The sequence below is a fragment of the Larimichthys crocea genome, chromosome XIX (assembly GCF_000972845.2).
Source record: "Larimichthys crocea isolate SSNF chromosome XIX, L_crocea_2.0, whole genome shotgun sequence".
Taxonomy (NCBI): domain Eukaryota; kingdom Metazoa; phylum Chordata; class Actinopteri; family Sciaenidae; genus Larimichthys; species Larimichthys crocea.
In genome coordinates, this window is record NC_040029.1 from 1,733,496 (window position 1) to 1,753,508 (window position 20,013).

Genomic DNA, 20,013 nt, shown 5'->3' on the forward strand with positions numbered 1-20,013 from the left:
GACGACAAATCCACAGAGTCTATTTCTGTCCCACTACACAGCATTGAACGTCACAGATTGGTGATATACAGCAGTGATTCCTAGAGTTCTCACATAGCCACATGTTGCCGTTGAAAGTGCATGAAAATGAATTAAGACAACTAAGTAATCAAGTAGAAATATAAATGGATTCATGCTTTAAATAGTTAAAAAGATGTAAGAAGTGTAATCGATGAACAGCAGTCGCAGGGTCCAGCCTCTGTCCCTCACAATAATAGCAGTGTCGATGCAAATCTGGCACAGCTGGACTTGGTTGTAGTTTTTTAAGGATCTACAGCCAAGTCCAGTTGCCCCAGATTCAACCCTTCTCGGACTATTGTGAGTGCAAACCCTGAAAACGTAATATCTACTTTTATATCTTGTGACTTCATGTCCTCTTTACACTGAATGGTGTGAAAACACATTTGGAGCATAGCATCCAGGGCGGGACCTGATCTAATCTGATGTGATATGTGGATTTGGGCAACCCAAAATCGTCTGGGTAACCCCTGATATGTGTATAACAGTGTAAGATAATCCGGAAAGCTATATTTCTCTTCTGCTTTCTTGTGCTTCATATTGTAACACATGACAGCCTTCTTATCTCAGCCTCATTAGGTCAGATAGCTGCTCTCCCCTCGCTTTATGCCTTGACTTCTGCAGCCTTCAGTCGTTATTCCGCTGGGCTCACGCCGCCTTATCAGGCGCAGTGCACGTTCACATTGTTGTTGTTGCTTGTGTCATAGTTGCCATGACAGACTCTTAAATCCTCCTAGTATAGGGCTGTACGTTTTGTGCAAGACAGCGGCAACAAAGATGAGCAAGCATAACCAACCCCCGACCTACCACCAAAAGCATTCGTGGCGATAAGATCTTTAAAAAAGCCGAATATGAAACATGTCTGTTCATGCACATGGTAATAAGTCATATTCCTGAAGATGTATTTTCTGTGCGTTGCTCGGGCAATGTTTTGGTTTGCATGAAAACATTCAGGCATCCATTTTTAGAAGGTGTCTGAGGCTTATTTGGCTCTTCATGCTGCTGCTGCTGCTCTCTGCTGCCAGGCTTTCTCCTCCACTCCAGTCCGCGAGAGCCTCTGAGACAGGCACGGGGTCGCCATGACAACTGTGTCTGTGTGTGCTCTGATTGGCTGGCAGGTTGCCGCGGCAGCAGCCACGGAGAGCGGAGAGTACAGCGGGAGAGGGGGCCCCACCTCGGAGTCCTCCTCGGGGACGTCTAAGCTCAGCTCAAAGAGTGCCAAGGAGCGACGCAACAGGCGGAAGAAGAGGAAGCAGAGGGAGGAGGAAGAGGAGAGGGGCGTCCGAGACAAGTTCCACAAGTCCGAGTCCGAGGACAGCATCAAGAGATCCAGCTTCCGCTTCTCCATCGATGCCAACAGACTTTCCTATGAGAAGAGATGCTCCTCACCCAACCAGGTGAATACTTCCCTGACAAGTTAGGTTTGTCAGCGATTGTTGCCTGATAAGTGGAGCATTCTGGGGGGGTTCATAAAGATTACAGACATGTCACATCATGCACATTGTTCCTTCAAAGAAGGTTAAATGAGAAGATGGAAACCACTCTCTCAGGTGATCATACACTAATGAAAACGTTATGAATATTATATTCCGTCTCTAACACACTGGACCTTTAGATACATTGAATATCGGTGCAAAGTCTCTACCAGCACTCCTTTTGTAGGCATATTTATGACTCTTATTTCCTGCAACGGTTCATTCTTCTGTTCCTGTTTCACTCCTTCCTGCCCCGTTGAACTACAAACCTGTCGTCGTCTCATTTCACAGGAACACCCAGCACGAAATGTGGCATTTTGGTGTCTAACCTCACAGTCTTCCCCAAGTATTCCAGGGCTCTATCTCCCTCCACCCTCTAACCCCATGTTCCCTCTCTCTTTCTCTCTGTCAGTCTCTCCTCAGTATCCGTGGCTCCCTCTTCTCACCTCGGAGAAACAGTCGCGCCAGCCTGTTCAGCTTCCGCGGCAGGGCGCGCGACATGGGCTCCGAGAACGACTTCGCCGACGACGAACACAGCACCTTCGAGGAGAGCGACAGCCGCCGGGGCTCCCTGTTCTTGCCACGCCGCCTCGAGCGCCGCTGCAGCGCCGTCAGCCAGACCAGCCTCGGGGCGCCGCGGATCGTGCTGCCAGCCAACGGCAAGATGCACTGCGCTGTGGACTGCAACGGCGTGGTGTCACTGGTCGGTGGAACTTCTGTAACAACCTCCCCTGTAGGTCTCCTGCTGCCTGAGGTGACTTAACGGCTTGTTTCATTGTTTTTTTATCCCACATTGACCTGCTCCAAGTTCATACCCCGGGATTTCATTTATTCCCTTTGTTAGTGTGATAGATTAATTCCTGGTTTTGGTCTTTTCATGGGATTTAATGACGAATAGAAAAATCTAGAATATCACCAGACTGCTCCTGTACAGGCGATTCACACCCTCACAGGTGTTTATTCTGGCAAGTTCTCTACATATCTCCCCGTGTGCCAAACAGAGCTCAAATATATTGGCATGTATTTTTCTCCCCAGGGGACGACTACAGATACCGAGCTCAAGAAACGCCGCTCAGGTTTTCACCAGCCGTCCATGGATTACTTAGAAGAACCAGGAGGCAGGCAGAGAGCCATGAGCGTGGCCAGTATCCTCACCAACACCATGGAAGGTAAGTGTCACGTCATATATTTTAGCCATCTTGTATTGTTTTCTTCTTCCTGCGTGTTATTATAATGCACTTTGGTCATTTCTTCTTCCAGAACTTGAAGAGTCAAGACAGAAATGCCCCCCCTGCTGGTACAGATTCGCCAACACCTGTCTGATCTGGGATTGTTGCCCCGCGTGGCTGAAAATCAAGGAGGTTGTCAACATGGTGGTCATGGACCCCTTTGTGGATCTGGCCATCACTATTTGCATCGTCCTCAACACCCTTTTCATGGCCATGGAGCATTACCCCATGACTAAAGAGTTTGATAACGTCCTCTCAGTTGGAAACCTGGCAAGTATTTTATGATGTGTTTACAAAAATCTCCTGTATTTTATGATGCAGATTCAGGTTTAAAAGTAGACTTTTGCTCTCTTTAGGTGTTCACGGGCATCTTCACAGCAGAGATGTGCTTCAAGATCATCGCCCTGGATCCCTACTACTACTTCCAGGAGGGTTGGAACATCTTTGACGGCATCATTGTCAGTCTCAGTCTGATGGAGCTTGGCTTGGCCAACGTAGAAGGCCTGTCGGTGCTCAGGTCCTTCAGATTGGTAAGAACACTGGATGACTAACCTTCGGAGTAGAAAAGCTGAGTTACATGATTGGTCTGCTCTCCAGATGACAAAAGTTAAGATGTACCTGTACTGTCAGGGTCGGGCCCCAGTGGCTCTCTCAATAACATTCAGGTTATTAATGAGGTAATGATGTAATGAGAGCTTTTGTGCAGTACATGAAAGGCCCCACTGAGAGTTGTTGTGGCCTTGGGGGCACAATCTGTTTTTTTTTCTATTCACCTAATCAGGTGCTTTCTAAGACTGTTGCTGTGCTTCAGGTTCTTTGAGGGCACAGTCAGTCATCTTACACTCAGAGACTCTTAAGTACTTAACAAGCTGATAAACAATGCTGCAGCATTATACAATTTCTGGCCTGCTTTTAAAGCAAGAGTTTGACATTTTGGGAACTGTGCTGTTTTTCTGAGAGTTAGATAAGCTTGTGACTACTCTCATATCAGCCCCTGAGCGAGCTGGGAGGCTTAAAATCTGAAACACTCAAGCCTAAAAATACACCTGTCGACACCTCTCATACCCACAAATTAACGTGTTGTGTTTTTATTCCCTACACAAAGTTATGGTAGTATAGGGAGTTACATGCTGTTGCTATTTAGCCAGATGCAGAAACCTCCTGGAGTCTTGTCGTCATTGTGGGGTTGCCAGACAACCAAACTAAATACAGTTTGGACCGCCATTCAGTGGTTCTTCTTTATTATTTTCTACATTACACCTATAAAAAAACACATATGGAATCATGTGGTCAACAAAAAATAAGTGTAAACAAAGTCAAATATGTTTGGGGTAGCTTGAATTTTGAATACATCGCAGAAAAGTGTCACCAGCAAAGCACCTTCACACCACCACACCTCTTTCATACTTCAACGGGAACCACACATGTAGATACCGTACGTTCACAGCAGTTGGAACCAAAAATGCGAGATTTGACTCATCAGACAAATAAATTCTAATCTGAGGTGCCGGTAAATGTTGATTTCTGAGGCTATTTCATTGTTTTGATGTCTTCAGTAATAGTCTATAGTGTAGAAAAAAATACAAATAAAGAAAAACTATTGAATGAGAAGATGTGTTATGTATATGAAGATGTGTTTCATGCTATATGTTATATATAACATAAAATGCATATGCAATATACACATACATTATTTTATATATTTTATATAGTCACATTTATTAATCTACTGAATGTTGATCATCAATTTTCAATGTTCTCATAGCTGAGGGTCTTCAAACTGGCCAAGTCGTGGCCCACTTTGAACATGCTGATCAAGATCATCGGTAACTCTGTGGGTGCTCTGGGGAACCTGACTCTGGTGCTGGCCATCATCGTCTTCATCTTCGCCGTGGTGGGCATGCAGCTGTTTGGCAAGAGCTACAAGGAGTGCGTGTGTAAGATTTCCGAGGACTGTCAGCTGCCTCGCTGGCACATGCACGACTTCTTCCACTCCTTCCTCATTGTGTTCCGGGTGCTGTGCGGAGAGTGGATCGAGACCATGTGGGACTGCATGGAGGTGGCTGGACAGAGCATGTGCCTGATTGTCTTCATGATGGTCATGGTCATTGGAAACCTGGTGGTATGGAGTTCTTCTTTATTTCGTTTAGATAATCTGGATAGCACATGCCACATGCCTAATGTCCATTTCTTCCCAGGTTCTAAACCTCTTCCTGGCTCTCCTTCTGAGCTCATTCAGCGCTGACAACCTGGCAGCAACCGACGACGACAGTGAGATGAACAACCTTCAGATTGCAGTGGGCCGGATCCAGCGGGGCATTGCATTTGTCAAAACCACTGTACGCCATTTCCTCCAGAGCCTCTGCTTCGGTGGGGGCGGTAAGGGCTCGGGTCTGGCTGAGGAGAGCAAACCCCTGGATGAACTGCACAGCAACGGCAAGGGCAACTGCATCTCCAACCACACATCAGTGGAGATCACTAAAGATCCCAGTGGGGTGTACATGACAGAGGGCAACGGACGGCCAGGTGGAGGGCTGGTAGTTGGGGTCGTGGTTGGTGGGGACACTACAGAGAAGTACCCCATGGAGGAGTGTGACTACATGTCATTTATTCATAACCCCAGCCTGACAGTCACGGTGCCTATCGCTGTGGGCGAGTCGGACTTTGAGAATCTGAACACAGAAGATTTCAGCAGCGACTCGTCGGACGTGGAGGGCAGCAAAGAGGTACGATGAGCGTCTTTGATTGGACGCCTCTGTCAGAAATCTCCTGAGTCACAGCTTTTGAATCAGTTTAGTTCCTTTATATGTGTAATAGCTAACACCAGACGCAAATCAGCCAAAGTATGAATATGTCATGTTGCATAGAGATGGCCTTTTCAGAACATTTTCTAACAGTCAGGCAGTTTGAAAATAACACACCTGCTGACTCATTTGTGCGTTCATCATGCTGTGGCACTGAAGGAATCTTCTGCAGTTAGACTTGGCAGCCGAAGAAAGACGCATGACAAATGATGACTCAAATTTGCCTTTGACCTATGTAGCAGGTTCACTTTGTCAGTGTGTGTTTTCAGTTCAGTGTTATCACATGATTCTGAGTAATAATGTACCAAAATGGAGAATCAGTGCATGTGAGAATCAAAATCAGATATTCTATCACTTGAAACTACTTCAAATACTGGCACGTCATTTGCATAAATGTCCAACTTTTTCAGCCTGTGCTGTCAGAGAAAATGCCAGGTTTTGCTGTTAAGTGGTGCCAGGTTGACAGAGCATTGGGACTGCGCTCCCTGGTGATGTCAACCTGCCGCTGTGGGTGTGGTGCCAAGTCCCCGTGATTCAAAACAACCCAGGAGACTATTTCGAGCTATGGCACCACATGCTCCGTATCTGGATCAAGCAGCGCTCTCTCTCACGTCACAGCTGATCTTAACACCCTGTAGGCAGGGGAGGGTGAATTATGATGATTAAAGATAAGCTAAAACATATTTAGACATATCCTAGCCTTTTGTGTCATAGAGCTTGATCCAATTAGGGTTAGGAAATATTCATTTATGCACGTAGTGTTACACAATGAACATTTGGTGTGCGCTGTTTGTGTGTCTGTTGTGTGAGATGAGTGTCAAGTGTCATTGCCAGTATAAAAACAGCATCCCACTCTTGTGCATTGCATCTAATGAGGAATATGCGTTGAGGGAGATCTAAATTGTTGTCTGTGGCTAACGTTCTCCCCCGCTGTGCCTTACAGTGAAAGCAGACTTGAGGTTGTATGCTGGCTTTTGGTGTGTTTGACTTACTTTGTTTAACCCCCCATTTGTTATTGCAGCTGTGTCACAGACGCTCTCAAGGTTTTCAGTGAGAGGAGAATTGTAAGACCACTTTATTGTACCATAGCACTAACCATGAGGACTGCCTATGCCATTTATAGACAAACAACATATTTTTTCTCATACCTTCAATGGATTGCCCATTTTCGTTCTTTGCCTGGTCTGCCCTCCGTCCCCCACCCCACCCTTTTTGCTTTATACCTCCCCTTCCCCGTACAGCAGCACATTCAATGCTGTAATATTTTGAGTTTTCCCTTTACCCCCTCCCACCCCCCTTTCATAATTTATCTCCAAGCATCAGGCTGTATTGCGGTTACAAACCATTAGGAATGAGCAACACCACATTTTTTCCATTGATAGACAAACTCATCTAACATGATCTTTGCTTTTGATTTCATTGCTTGGTTTTTGACTTGGTTTTGGGACTTGATTGGCATCCAATACTCCGAGCTTGAGAATGAAGGAACGGAGGAGTTGGAGGAGAATGAGGGGGGGAAAGACTTGGAATGGAGGAATGAATTTTGCTGTAGTTTGACAAAATTCATTTGTCTGGTTCATAGCCCATGCATACACACATGAAATACTTGTATGTACTTGTTTTCTGTGATACTCAAAAATAGTGGAATGATGAAAGATTCTTTACAGAATTCTTTCCAAGGACATAATTTACAAATTAATCAATACTGATTTTTGCAGGGTGGCAAAACAGATAACACATGGCATTATTTATGATGATGCACATCAAATATAAAATTGAAGAAACTACAACCCAAATTACACTGGATGTTGAATCTACACTAAATATGTGGTGCATATTCACACTAGTCGCCCCTGTTCTACAGTATGTGCTTCTATGCACTGTGTTATCCACTTTCAGTACACTGCAACTATCTTGTCACCCAACTTGTACAAATATGGTAAAAAACCTGCCAAAAAGCTTCCAAATAAAAGCATGCTAGGTTAAAAGTAAAAGCCTCACATAATCCACGCACAGACAAGGTTCAAATGTGTCTCTTGGTGAAGAAAAGAAAGAGAACCGAAATGGAGAAACACCCCCCAGAAAACGATGCACTCGTGAGCAGCATGCTTCCATCATTCCCATGCCGTATTAGCTGGGTCCCACGGCAATCAGAGCTGCTGCACTGTGTAGGATGACATGTTCCTGTACTTCACACGCCAGACAGATCAGACATGAGGCCACATAACACCATGTTTGCCCAAAGAAAAACAGACAGGAAGCCTCACGACACCAAAAAGTCTCACTCTATGCAGATGATGTTGTAGTATACAAAGAAAGATCACTGCATTTTAGGGCTTCAGAGAAGTGTTGCCAGGGTTCAAAATTCAGAGTTAGCAAGGAGGACAGAGTGAACTTGAGAACAGCAGCAACACTTTACATGTGTTTTGCATATTGCTAATATCACACACAGTCCTGTATGTTTTCTGGGTATGCATGGGTGCTAATTCAACACGTTTTACAAATGGGAACTAAAAAACGCCAGACCACATGCTGTCTTATAAACAGTGCACAGTACTGGTTTTTGCTGGTAAGCTAATGTGGTTATCCGTCTACTTCAACACAAACAGAAGAAGCTTGTACACTGCTTTGAAGGAATGGAAATAACGTGTTTTCATGTCACTGAGGATAATGTTTAGCGGTGCCTCTGTGGGTGGATTCTAGCTGTGAGGGTGGGGAAATTAGTATTCACAGAAGCAATTTTTAAAATGGGATAAATTATAGACAAACTTGATTTTGGGTCATTTTTCAGTGGACATGAAAATACTTAAGCACACGTTCTGCTTGGTACTATTTCAGGCTTGGATTGATAATGCACTGGAATACTGCATGCACTCTTCCTCGAGCCGAGGTCACATCAAACGTACCCACAGAGCATTTCCGTAACGCCAACCCTCCCTTACTCTATGTGTTGCCACATAATCTGATTTGAGCCATCAGATAAAACTAATATCAAAGCCTGTAGGTACATTTGATCGATGCTGCATGTGATGATGATAATACAATGACGATGACTTTAAAGAGCCCAACTCTGTGAGCTATTACAGTGCCTAGTCTCCACACTAAGGTATGCAGTTGTGGCACTGGAGTACATGTGAATGGAGAATCACAATGATAACCAGCTCAGAAGGTTGGCTCCAATAACCACTGAACCTCTGTCATTTCAGGCACCATTGTGTAACTTTGTACCCTCATCTTCTCCCTCGTCCATGCAGAAGCTCGATGTAGAGCCCCAGCGTCTGAGCTCATCGGAGGGGAGCACAGTCGATATTCGCCCCCCAGGAGATGGGGTGGATTCGGTGGAGCTGGAGCCAGAGGAGTCACTGGACCCAGAGGCCTGCTTCACTGAGGGTGAGAGGGATGCGAGGGTGATGGGTAGTGGGACAAAGCAAGAAAGGTGGGAGATGAAGCGCTTCTACGGCACATTTAAAGACGTGGAGTAAATCGCGGTAACTGCTTGTGCTTAGCGCCTGTGTGTTATACTCATCGCTGAGTGACAGTGAATATAAATGCTCAGCAGGACAGAAAGAAAAGTAGTCTGCGGGATTGTCTGGGCTTGTAATGTAACCTGACATTTAGTCTGACACACCTTCAGTACAATTTTGAATCTGCAAATACCTCTTGAAAGTGAAATAAAATATGATTACTGAGTATCAGAGATGGGTGCTGGTGTAGTATTATTAAAACCTGGCATCTCTAAAGTATTATTTGGCCATTTAGTTTACTTCCCAGGCTCTGTGTTTGCATCTTTTTCATGAAATCGTTGAATACGCTCAGATTAGATTACAAGAAGGATGACAGACTCATGAACCCCATGTGTGCAGGCTGCGTGCGCAGGTTCCAGTGCTGCCAGATCAACGAGGAGGGACCAAAGTACAAGAGCTGGTGGACACTCAGGAAAACCTGCTTTATCATAGTGGAGCACAACTGGTTTGAATCCTTCATCATATTCATGATCCTGCTCAGCAGCGGAGCGCTGGTGAGTTTGTGTTTTTTTATGTACAGTACGTGTATTTACCTCCCAGAATGATTTTAACACTTTAACAGCATGTTGGGTAAGTGGTTAACCATCTCAGCCCTGCTCACCATGGTTGCCTTCAGATGCTGTGGTTTCACTACACAGTCCAAAGGCAAGTAGGTCAAGTTAACTGAAGACCCTTGAGGGTCAATATATCCGTCTATGCACTGCCGTTCTATAGGCTTTAATGCTAATTCCCTCACTTTAACTTCTGCTTCATTGTTTTCACCTGCAGTCTTCATTACTTCTTCCATTCTGTACAGGCGTTTGAGGACGTATACATCGAGCAGCGGAGGACCGTCAAAACAGTGCTGGAATACGCAGACAAGGTCTTCACTTACGTCTTCATCCTGGAAATGCTGCTGAAGTGGGTGGCATACGGCTTTGTCAAGTACTTCACCAACGCGTGGTGCTGGCTCGACTTCCTCATTGTAGACGTAAGTATTCAGTCCACGCACTGTCAAAAGACCAAAACTTCCAGTCTGGCATTAAATCAAAGACAATTTAGACTTCAAGAAATAGTTTAGACTTTTTGGGGAATACGTGTCTACTTGCTGAGAGTTCGATAAGAAGATGGCTACAGCACCATTTGTATGCTAATTATGGAGATTACCTTAGCTTAGTATGCAGACTGGAGGCCGGGGGAAACAGATAACCTTGGCTCATAGAAAATTGCACAAATCTGGCATCCAGCACCACTAAAGCTCATGAATTAACACATATCCATGTTTGTGTTTAATCTGTCTACAAGTGAATTAACACATATCCATGTTTGTGTTTAATCTGTCTACAAGCCAAAATGTAGCAGCTGGAATGGTTTTTAGGAGTACCAACACTGTTTTGTGACTGTATATTAAATTTAACATACAGGAATGAGGGAGTGGCATAAATCATATCTAACTAATGGCAAAAAAGAAAATAAGCACATAATAATGTCAACCTTTTTCTTTAATATTATCATACAGGAGTAAATACCATATGGCCTGGTTTCTCATTGTTGTCACATCTTTTATTTCTGAAATTCTGTTCTTTATTATCTCTTTAATTGTGTGCAGACTAATCATTAATGCCCAATTAACCATCTTGTTCAAACACCCAGGTTGGCTCTGTGCAGAGGGACCTTTTTTCATTTCTCACCTTTCACCCCTGCTTGTCTCTGTCATTATCTTCTCTCAGGTGTCCCTGGTCAGCCTGGTAGCCAACGCTCTGGGTTACTCTGAGCTAAGCGCCATCAAATCTCTGAGGACACTGCGAGCCCTCCGGCCCCTGAGGGCCCTGTCTCGGTTTGAGGGCATGAGGGTAAGGACATTTGGAATAACAGCGACACAAGACCCACGTACACGTTATAAGTGCTTATGGGCAAGCTGGAAGTCAGTATACCTGTGCAGTTTGTTAGATAAGCTTTAATTGATTTAATTCTTCCCCACTAAGCACTAACATGCTTAAAAATGCAGGTAAAACTATAAACTATAATGTTCTTTACCCTTGTTTGCTTAAGAAGAAGAGTTAGACGGAAAGATAGAAACCCCTCTCTTGTCCTTATGGTAAATACAGGATGAAGCTAAAGTCAGGAGAGGGTTAGATAAGTTTAGCCTAAAACCTGGAGACAGGGCGAAACAGCTAGCCCCACTCCACATATGCTAAGCTAAGCTAAGCTAAGCTAAGCTAACTGTCTCCTGGCTGTAGGCACATTTAACGAACAGACCCGTGTGTGGTATCAAACTGCTGATCTAACTCTCAGCAGTAAAGCGAAGACATTTATTTTCCCAAAATGTCAAACTATTACAGAAAAATAGCAAATTTCACAACTTTTTCAGAATATTAACCTGCCACCAGCCACTTCCAGCTGCTTTCATACAGTTTGATATAACATCTATTTTTGTTTTTTAGTCACTTTACTTTTATTCTTTAGTCTCTGTAAGCTACACTTATTAGGTTAATGTTTGTTGTCAGTTAAATTGTTTTATCTCTGACTGCATGCTTATTACAACTTCTACAGAGTTACGTTTTCCTTGCAATTCAACACTGTACTTCTTCTCTGCATGACTTTCTTCACATTGTGTCAATGGATTACTGTATATCGCTGTTCTGAGGCATTGTTTTCTGACGTTGCTTGTGTGGTGCCTTTGACCTGTAATTTTTTTCTTTGTTGTGTGTCTTTTTTCATTTACAGTCAAACAAAATGTTGTGACTTCATCCTGCCTCTCTAAGGTTTTTTTCTGTTTTGCTTTTTTACCTATCAAATGTTAACTTTTTCACCTGTCCACCTTCTTCTTTCCAACTGTCACGTTGTTAAATTCTCTTATTAGATATGTATGTTGTTAGGAGCTTTACGTGTGCAGACATTACATGTTAAATACAGCTTTGAATAATGTAGGAACAGCACGTATTTTTAAATCAGTCCTGGCTCTGTAGCCTCAGCTTCTCAGCTCAATCAAATCAGGTTAATAGTTAAGTGATTAGATGATTGTAATGGCCACTTATCTAAAATCAAACTGCCTCTCTATTTTGGCAAGCAGAGACCTCCGTTTGACCGACAGAGAGAGAGTGCTGAGTTTGTCTCTGCTTCACCTACTCCAGGTTGTGGTGAACGCGCTGCTGGGGGCCATCCCCTCCATCATGAACGTACTGTTGGTGTGCCTCATCTTCTGGCTCATCTTCAGCATCATGGGCGTCAACCTGTTTGCAGGGAAGTACTATTACTGCGTCAACACCACCAGTGACGAGATCTTCCCCATCGACATCGTCAACAACAAGACCGACTGCTTGAATCTGGTCAACGACAGCGCCCGCTGGAAGAACGTCAAAATCAACTTTGACAATGTCGGAGCAGGATATCTGGCTCTGTTGCAAGTGGTGAGTTTAGTCTCGGCACAAACATACGTCTCATACAAAGTCTTGTCATTGGGAATCAGTCCATTTTGTCCAAATATTGTTAAAGTTATCTTGTGCTCTGAGGGAATAAGTCAATCATCCTCATTTGAGACACCTGCGAGTTACGGCTTGTTTACCTTTGGGGTTCGGTCTTTGGGGCTTATCGCCGGCGGGATGCTGCGTGAATATAAAACATCAAATCTGAACACCTCCTTTAAAGTCTGATGGACATTCTTCCATAGAGACAAAAATATATGATCATGGATTGCATTATTGGTCTGGTACTGTCTCCACCAAGCTGAGATGGAAGTTCTGTGTTGTTCCTGCTTAAGAGTCATGAAGTAGCAAACTAGACCCCTCCAGTGTTGATGCTGTAAACCCTCTGTGGGCCGTGGCACACCTCTCCGTGGAGAATATGAAAGATTATTTTGCTCAAATCTAAATCCAGTCTCAGCCACACCCTCTGTTATCACATGAGCTCTGTACAAGAGAGAAATAACATGTTACAAAAACAATGTGATAATATAAACCTGCTGTACTTTAAATGAATGTTGTGATATGAGATGTTCCCTGTGATTAAGCAAACGTGCCATTGCAAGTATAACCTTTAAATAACCTCATCAAGTTGTGAGGACACCTCGGGAGCTCTCCCAAATACCAGGCTGCTTTTTCACACGTTCTCTGCGTCACACATCTTTCAGTGGCCTTTTCCAGACTGTTGCTAAAGACAGCTGATGGTGTTAAATCTGAGGCGTACCAAAGTTTCGGCGATGACGGAATACTGAGACTTGAATGGCTCATAAAGCCAATAACATCTCGTATCATGATGACATGATAAATAATAACAATATCAACCCCCACTCCTCGATATGACAACAAAGCAGCCGAGCTTGACTGTTGGGAGAATCAAATTAATGTTGTGAGGAAGGTTATTTGAAATGTCCCCCGCCTCCTGTCTGACTGACACATCTCTCTTCTGCTCCCAGGCAACATTTAAGGGATGGATGGACATCATGTACGCAGCCGTGGACTCTCGAAACGTAAGTGTGCTTAATCATTTCTGTTCTGTGTCAGAGGATTGACAAGCGAAAGCCAGTAACATTTGATCTGATCTTTACTATCATATCTTTATTCCAGCTGGAAGACCAGCCGAAATATGAAGTGAACCTGTACATGTACCTCTACTTTGTCATCTTCATCATCTTCGGCTCCTTCTTCACCCTCAACCTGTTCATCGGTGTCATCATCGACAACTTCAACCAGCAGAAGAAGAAGATAAGTTGCATTTAGTAACAGTAACAGATGTAAACTCATTGTCATCACTAATCATCAGTGCTGTTGTGACTGAAGACAGCTAATGTAGTTATTATCTACATTCTTCATGACTCGAACCAACACTTCCGGGCACGTTGTAATATCATTTTTCACACTGATTCATATCAATACAATGAATGTTCTGTGTTGTTCAGTTCTAACTGTAGCTCCAGCTTTTGTAGAAGTAATAATATTTCAAAGGAAAGATGAAATCCAAGGAAATCCCTGGTTGTGGGTCCACACTGCTAGAAGTTATTAATGTTGACACTGACAGCTTAGGTTCTGTACTGTGTTATTGCAATGAAACACCAACAGGTACCAGTCCTTGAACAGGTACCAGTCCTTTAACAGGTACCAGTCATTGAACAGGTCCCAGTCCTTTAACAGGTCCCAATCCTTGAACAGGTACCAATCCTTGAACAGGTCCCAGTCCTCGAACAGGTACCAGTCCTTGAACAGGTACCAATCCTTTAACAGGTCCCAGTCCTTTAACAGGTACCAGTCATTGAACAGGTACCAGTCCTTGAACAGGTCCCAGTCCTTTAACAGGTACCAGTCCTTTAACAGGTCCCAGTCCTTTAACAGGTACCAATCATTGAACAGGTACCAATCCTTGAACAGGTACCAATCCTTGAACAGGTACCAATCCTTGAACAGGTCCCAGTCCTTGAACAGGTACCAGTCCTTGAACAGGTACCAATCCTTTAACAGGTCCCAGTCCTTTAACAGGTACCAGTCATTGAACAGGTACCAGTCCTTGAACAGGTCCCAGTCCTTGAACAGGTACCAGTCCTTTAACAGGTACTAGTCATTGAACAGGTACCAGTCCTTTAACAGGTACCAATCCTTGAACAGGTACCAATCCTTGAACAGGTACCAATCCTTTAACAGGTACCAGTCCTTGAACAGGTACCAGTCCTTTAACAGGTACCAGTCATTGAACAGGTACCAGTCATTGAACAGGTACCAGTCCTTTAACAGGTACCAATCCTTTAAAAGGTACCAATCCTTGAACAGGTACCAGTCCTTGAACAGATACCAATCCTTGAACAGGTACCAGTCCTTGAACAGGTACCAGTGCTTGAACAGGTACCAATCCTTGAACAGGTACCAATCCTTGAACAGGTCCCAGTCCTTTAACAGGTCCCAGTCATGTACCACACTGTGCCAGCTGCATGCATATTCTGGGTACAAAACCAGAGCAGAGCCTCAGCTGTGCTAAAGAAAGAACTGAGCCCCAGAATAATGATTATCTGCAGCACGGTGAGGACCTGCTGCTGCCAAGGATTACTGAGGGTGCATGAGTCACTGAGAAACACCAAGCCTGCACACACACACATAGTGTCACAGTGGATGTAGTCTGGAAACGTGTCCTCCATTCAACCAGGCGCTAACATGTGGGATTGGCGACGCCCAGGAGGGGGAGGGTGGGCTCGCACTGTGTTTGCTGCGTGCTGGCAGGTCTGCCTCGACTGACTGAGACACAGTATCAGTCGGTGTTGGTTCAGCAGCCCCGCAGCCACAGCGTCACACAGATGGTTGTTGCAGTGTTGACACCAGTCCTCCCTCCAGACACGCATCATGCACTCAGTGAGCATTCAGAGTGCGATGTGTGCCTCGCGTATGATATCACGAGGGGGCTTCATGTCTTTGATTAACAAGAGCCAAGGAGCAGAGAGAGAAACAATAAATCAAATGAAGTGAAATAAAAATGCAGCGTGACATCACAAACAAGGAGTGGAGGGACATCCCGCAGGTGGAAGTGTTTTCTGTTGATTGGTGATCACATGACCTGTCCTTTAAAAGAGAGCTCACTGCTGGCAGACACGCTCCGATGAAGGCTTCACACTGAAATGCGTCAGCAGATTTGTCAGCATACTGATTGCAAATCAATTTACCCCAAATAATAACACACAAGATGATTGTTTAGCTGCTTGTCCTCTGCCTCCTCCGTTTTTCGGAAATACAGATTATGCCGGTGCACAACATGATCACTTGACAAATCATAATATACAATACATACAAACATAAATACAAAAAGAACATTTACATCATAGAAATGGCCAATTATGGGGTTAGAGTGTCTTCTGTCTTTTGGTGCCACACATTTTATATATATTCCTCAAAAAAAGAGAACCACAAAACCCACAAATTATTCACCCAAAAAACTACAAACATTTCTCTTCAGGATTGCCTTTACAGAGGGACCCCTTCTTCTTCTTCTTCTTCTACGTACATAATATTTAACATATAGTTCCAGTTGTCCTGCCTCTCACCCCAAGTCATCTGGGATCGGCTCCAACCCCCCACAAACCTAATGAGGATAAATAGCTACAGAAAATGAATGGATGGGGTGTTGTTCTGGGAATAATACATTTTTTATTAATCAATGAATTGTTTGGTCGATAACAGGGCTTCAAACTAAAATCATCCAATGGACCATAATTGAAGGCTGGGTCACAGGCCGGGGTGGGGGGAGGTATTGGCGCATCATAGTACGGACACATTAGCTCCACAAACAAAGCACACACATGTCAGAGGTACCTGCTTTGAAAGTCCTTGTTCTCAAAGTCAACTTTTCATTTGGACATTTTCTGGGGGGCTTTAATGTCGCTGCACGTTCATCCACTGACCGCTGATAAGTGCGTCAGTAAGGGGTGGTGGACAGGTCTTGACCAATGACAGTATCTTACCTGTGTGACGGTGGCAGTTGCAGTGCATTGTGGGATTCGTAGTATGAGCGGTGGGAGTGCGATTAATAATTAACATATATAGACATATGAAATGATCTCTCAGGCATGTCTGGTCTATAAATACAATCATCACACTCACAAGTCCAAATTAACATTTTGTTTTTTTGTCCGACCAACAGCTCAAAACCAAAATATTTGCTTAGAACCTTTGAATAATTGGAGCTTAAATCAAATGAAATTTGCTTAGAACCTTTGAATAATTGGAGCTTAAATCAAATGAATCATAAATTAGATGAAAAAAACACTTACAAATTAAAAAGATACTCACCAATTTAAAAAATACAAATCACTTCAGTGATGTCTTATTTTGCCATATTAAAAGCATACTTCTGAGTTATTGATCCAAACTGAAATATGTAATGTAGGACATTTCTTTAAAGTTCAAAGAACGTGGTTATAACCAGGTTTTGTTTTGCTCTCTTTACTTTGGAGGTCAGGACATCTTCATGACAGAAGAACAGAAGAAATACTACAATGCCATGAAGAAGCTGGGCTCCAAGAAACCACAAAAACCGATACCTCGGCCAGCAGTAAGACTCCAAGAGCTCAGACTACAGATTTCACTCACTGTCAGTTCTCACCAACATTAAAATGGCTTCCCTTTTCCCCCCTCTGTTCTCAGAATGCATTTCAAGGCTGCGTGTTCGACTGCATCACAAAGCAGGCCTTCGACATTGTGATCATGATCCTCATCTGCCTTAACATGGTGACCATGATGGTGGAGACGGACGACCAGACACCTGACATGGACAAAACCCTCTACTGGATCAACCTGGTGTTCATTGTGCTCTTCACTGGGGAGTGTGTGCTGAAGATGATCTCTCTGCGTCACTACTACTTTACCATTGGTTGGAATATATTTGACTTTGTGGTGGTGATCCTGTCCATCGTAGGTGAGGAGGTGTTCAAGGTGCTTCAGCTTTCCATTGACGGTAAAATGGTGTGCTGAATTTGTGTTTTCCTTTTGCAGGTATGTTTTTATCTGAAGTTATCGAGAAGTACTTTGTGTCCCCGACGCTGTTCCGAGTGATCCGACTGGCCAGGATAGGCCGCATCCTCCGCCTTATCAAAGGTGCCAAAGGCATCCGGACGCTTCTCTTTGCCTTGATGATGTCACTCCCCGCCCTGTTCAACATCGGTCTCCTCCTCTTCCTGGTCATGTTCATCTACGCCATCTTCGGCATGTCCAACTTTGCCTACGTGAAGCGCGAGGCAGGAATCGATGACATGTTCAATTTTGAGACCTTCGGGAACAGTATGATCTGTTTGTTTCAGATCACCACCTCAGGTGGGTGGGACACCCTGCTGGCGCCCATTCTGAACAAGCGGGAGCCCGACTGCGACAGTCAAATCGAGCACCCGGGCAACAATTACAGAGGCAACTGCGGCAACCCATCAGTAGCCATCTTCTTCTTCGTTAGCTACATCATCATCTGCTTCCTCATCGTGGTCAACATGTACATCGCCGTCATCCTGGAAAACTTCAGCGTGGCCACGGAGGAGAGCGCCGAGCCACTGAGCGAGGACGACTTTGAGATGTTCTACGAAGTATGGGAGCGCTTTGATCCCGACGCCACGCAGTTCATGGAGTACAGCAAGCTCTCTGACTTTGCAGATGCTCTAGATCCACCACTGCGCATGCCCAAGCCCAACATGATCCAGCTCATCTCCATGGACCTGCCAATGGTGAGCGGCGAGCGCATCCACTGCCTCGACATCCTGTTCGCCTTCACCAAGCGAGTGTTGGGCGAAGGCGGCGAAATGGACGTGTTACGCGGGCAGATGGAGGAGCGCTTCATGGCGTCTAACCCCTCTAAAGTGTCTTACGAGCCCATCACCACCACCCTGCGCCGCAAACAGGAGGACATGTCGGCCACAATCATCCAGAGAGCCTTCCGCCACTACATGATCCGCCTGGCCATGAAGAAGGCCTCCGCCCTCTACAAGGAGAAGCTGAAGGAGGGAATCCGCGACCCCGACAAGGACGTGATGGTCATCAGCAAGTTCACCGAGAACTCCACCTCGGACAAAACGGACATGACTCCCTCCACGGCCTCCCCACCCTCCTACAACAGTGTGACCAAGTCAGACAAGGACAAATACGAGAAGGAGAACAGGGAAAAGGAAAACAAAGGGAAAGACTTGAAAGACAGAAAGAAATAGACTTTTTCAAAAGGAACAAAATCGAAATGCATCAGAGACATGGGGGAAATTTGTTTACAGCTTCTAAAGGGGGTAGATGTACGCTTGTGTGTTGATTGTTTAGAGGTGAGGAATGCTGTGCCAGGTAGGCCTAACATGGGAGTGAAGTTCTGTTATATGTGAATACATGGGGTCTTCTCAGAGGGGGAACACAGAAACAAATGATCCAGCAGACACTGCCAGAGACTGACTGGGACGTGGAAAAGCCTCTGCAAAACGCTTGTGATTTTCCTATTGGTTGTTGTTACTATCTGACACACTTGAGTGTACTGTTAAGTTGTCTGTAGCTAGTGCTGCTGCTACTACTATAAATCCAGTGTCTTGAATTTAACAATCGCTGTATCACTTAACAAGTACTCTGCATTCTTATTTTCTTTGTTCATTTTTTTTGGTTACGAGTTTCTTTTTTAATGAGAAAGAATGTTTTCTACTTTTTTGTGTCATTATCGTGAGAATGTGTCCACTGCTTTCACTGTCGTAGAACCACCAAGGGCAGACAAAGTCAATGCTGGAAACTAAAACCATCTAAAAAAAACTCGTACAGTGCAGGGTCAGTGCCAGAACGCTCTTGGTTCATACAGTGTACAAAGCTGAAACAAAAAGCATACCGCTGAAGTGCAACGGAAAAATACCTTGTACTCACTGGTGTGCCGTCAGTGATTGTTGAAATCTGTATTGTGTTTTTATCTGGACTGCCATCTCCCCATTTCAGTAGAAAATACGAGTCTCTAAATACAGAGAAGCTGAATGTATGCAAGGAATGAGACACATTTAAAGAAATCTTTTGACATATCAGGAAATATTCAAAGTCCTTTTTGTTGCTGAGAGTTAGATGAGAAGATTGATACCACACATGTCCGTCCTTTTTTTAAATATGAAGCTACAGCCAGGAGTGTGTTAGCTTAGCTTAGCATAAGACTGGAAGCAAGGGAAAACAGCGATCCTAACAACAACAAAAAAACAGCCTACCAGCACCTATAAATAGAGAAAACAGTGAGTCAAGCTCACTCCAAGCTCAACAACAAATGAACACGCTGTATCTTGCTTTTTATGATCCATACAGAAAACCAAATTTACTAAACCTGTTGTTTTACACAAGGGCATACACCAGTTAAACTGTACGTCCCCAAATATCGGATCCAAATCATATCATAACAGAATTTATCTATTGACACTTTTCATATATCATATCATAACAGAATTTATCTATTGACACTTTTCATATAGAGCAGGCTCTAACAAAATAAT

At 44.2% G+C, this 20,013-nt stretch overlaps 1 protein-coding gene across 4 annotated transcripts in view; it reads left to right on the forward strand.

Annotated features, from left to right (window-relative positions):
- The window catches only part of LOC104926395 (sodium channel protein type 2 subunit alpha), a 33,516-nt gene extending 13,801 nt beyond the window's left edge, over window positions 1–19,715 (forward strand). For 2 of the 4 annotated variants that reach the window (XM_027291625.1, XM_019257475.2), the window contains exons 11-27: window positions 1,176–1,454; window positions 1,945–2,286; window positions 2,569–2,701; window positions 2,793–3,031; window positions 3,118–3,291; window positions 4,527–4,883; window positions 4,960–5,487; window positions 8,820–8,955; window positions 9,429–9,583; window positions 9,886–10,059; window positions 10,799–10,921; window positions 12,203–12,478; window positions 13,483–13,536; window positions 13,634–13,771; window positions 16,989–17,093; window positions 17,186–17,456; window positions 17,534–18,726. In XM_027291625.1, the coding sequence (XP_027147426.1) occupies window positions 1,176–1,454; window positions 1,945–2,286; window positions 2,569–2,701; window positions 2,793–3,031; window positions 3,118–3,291; window positions 4,527–4,883; window positions 4,960–5,487; window positions 8,820–8,955; window positions 9,429–9,583; window positions 9,886–10,059; window positions 10,799–10,921; window positions 12,203–12,478; window positions 13,483–13,536; window positions 13,634–13,771; window positions 16,989–17,093; window positions 17,186–17,456; window positions 17,534–18,726 (4,677 nt within the window). Of the gene's footprint in view, window positions 1–1,175; window positions 1,455–1,944; window positions 2,287–2,568; window positions 2,702–2,792; window positions 3,032–3,117; window positions 3,292–4,526; window positions 4,884–4,959; window positions 5,488–8,819; window positions 8,956–9,428; window positions 9,584–9,885; window positions 10,060–10,798; window positions 10,922–12,202; window positions 12,479–13,482; window positions 13,537–13,633; window positions 13,772–16,988; window positions 17,094–17,185; window positions 17,457–17,533 lie in introns of all 4 variants that reach the window. The other 2 variants (XM_019257476.2, XM_019257474.2) reach the window with 2 other exon arrangements.
- Window positions 19,716–20,013: the final 298 nt, after the last annotated feature.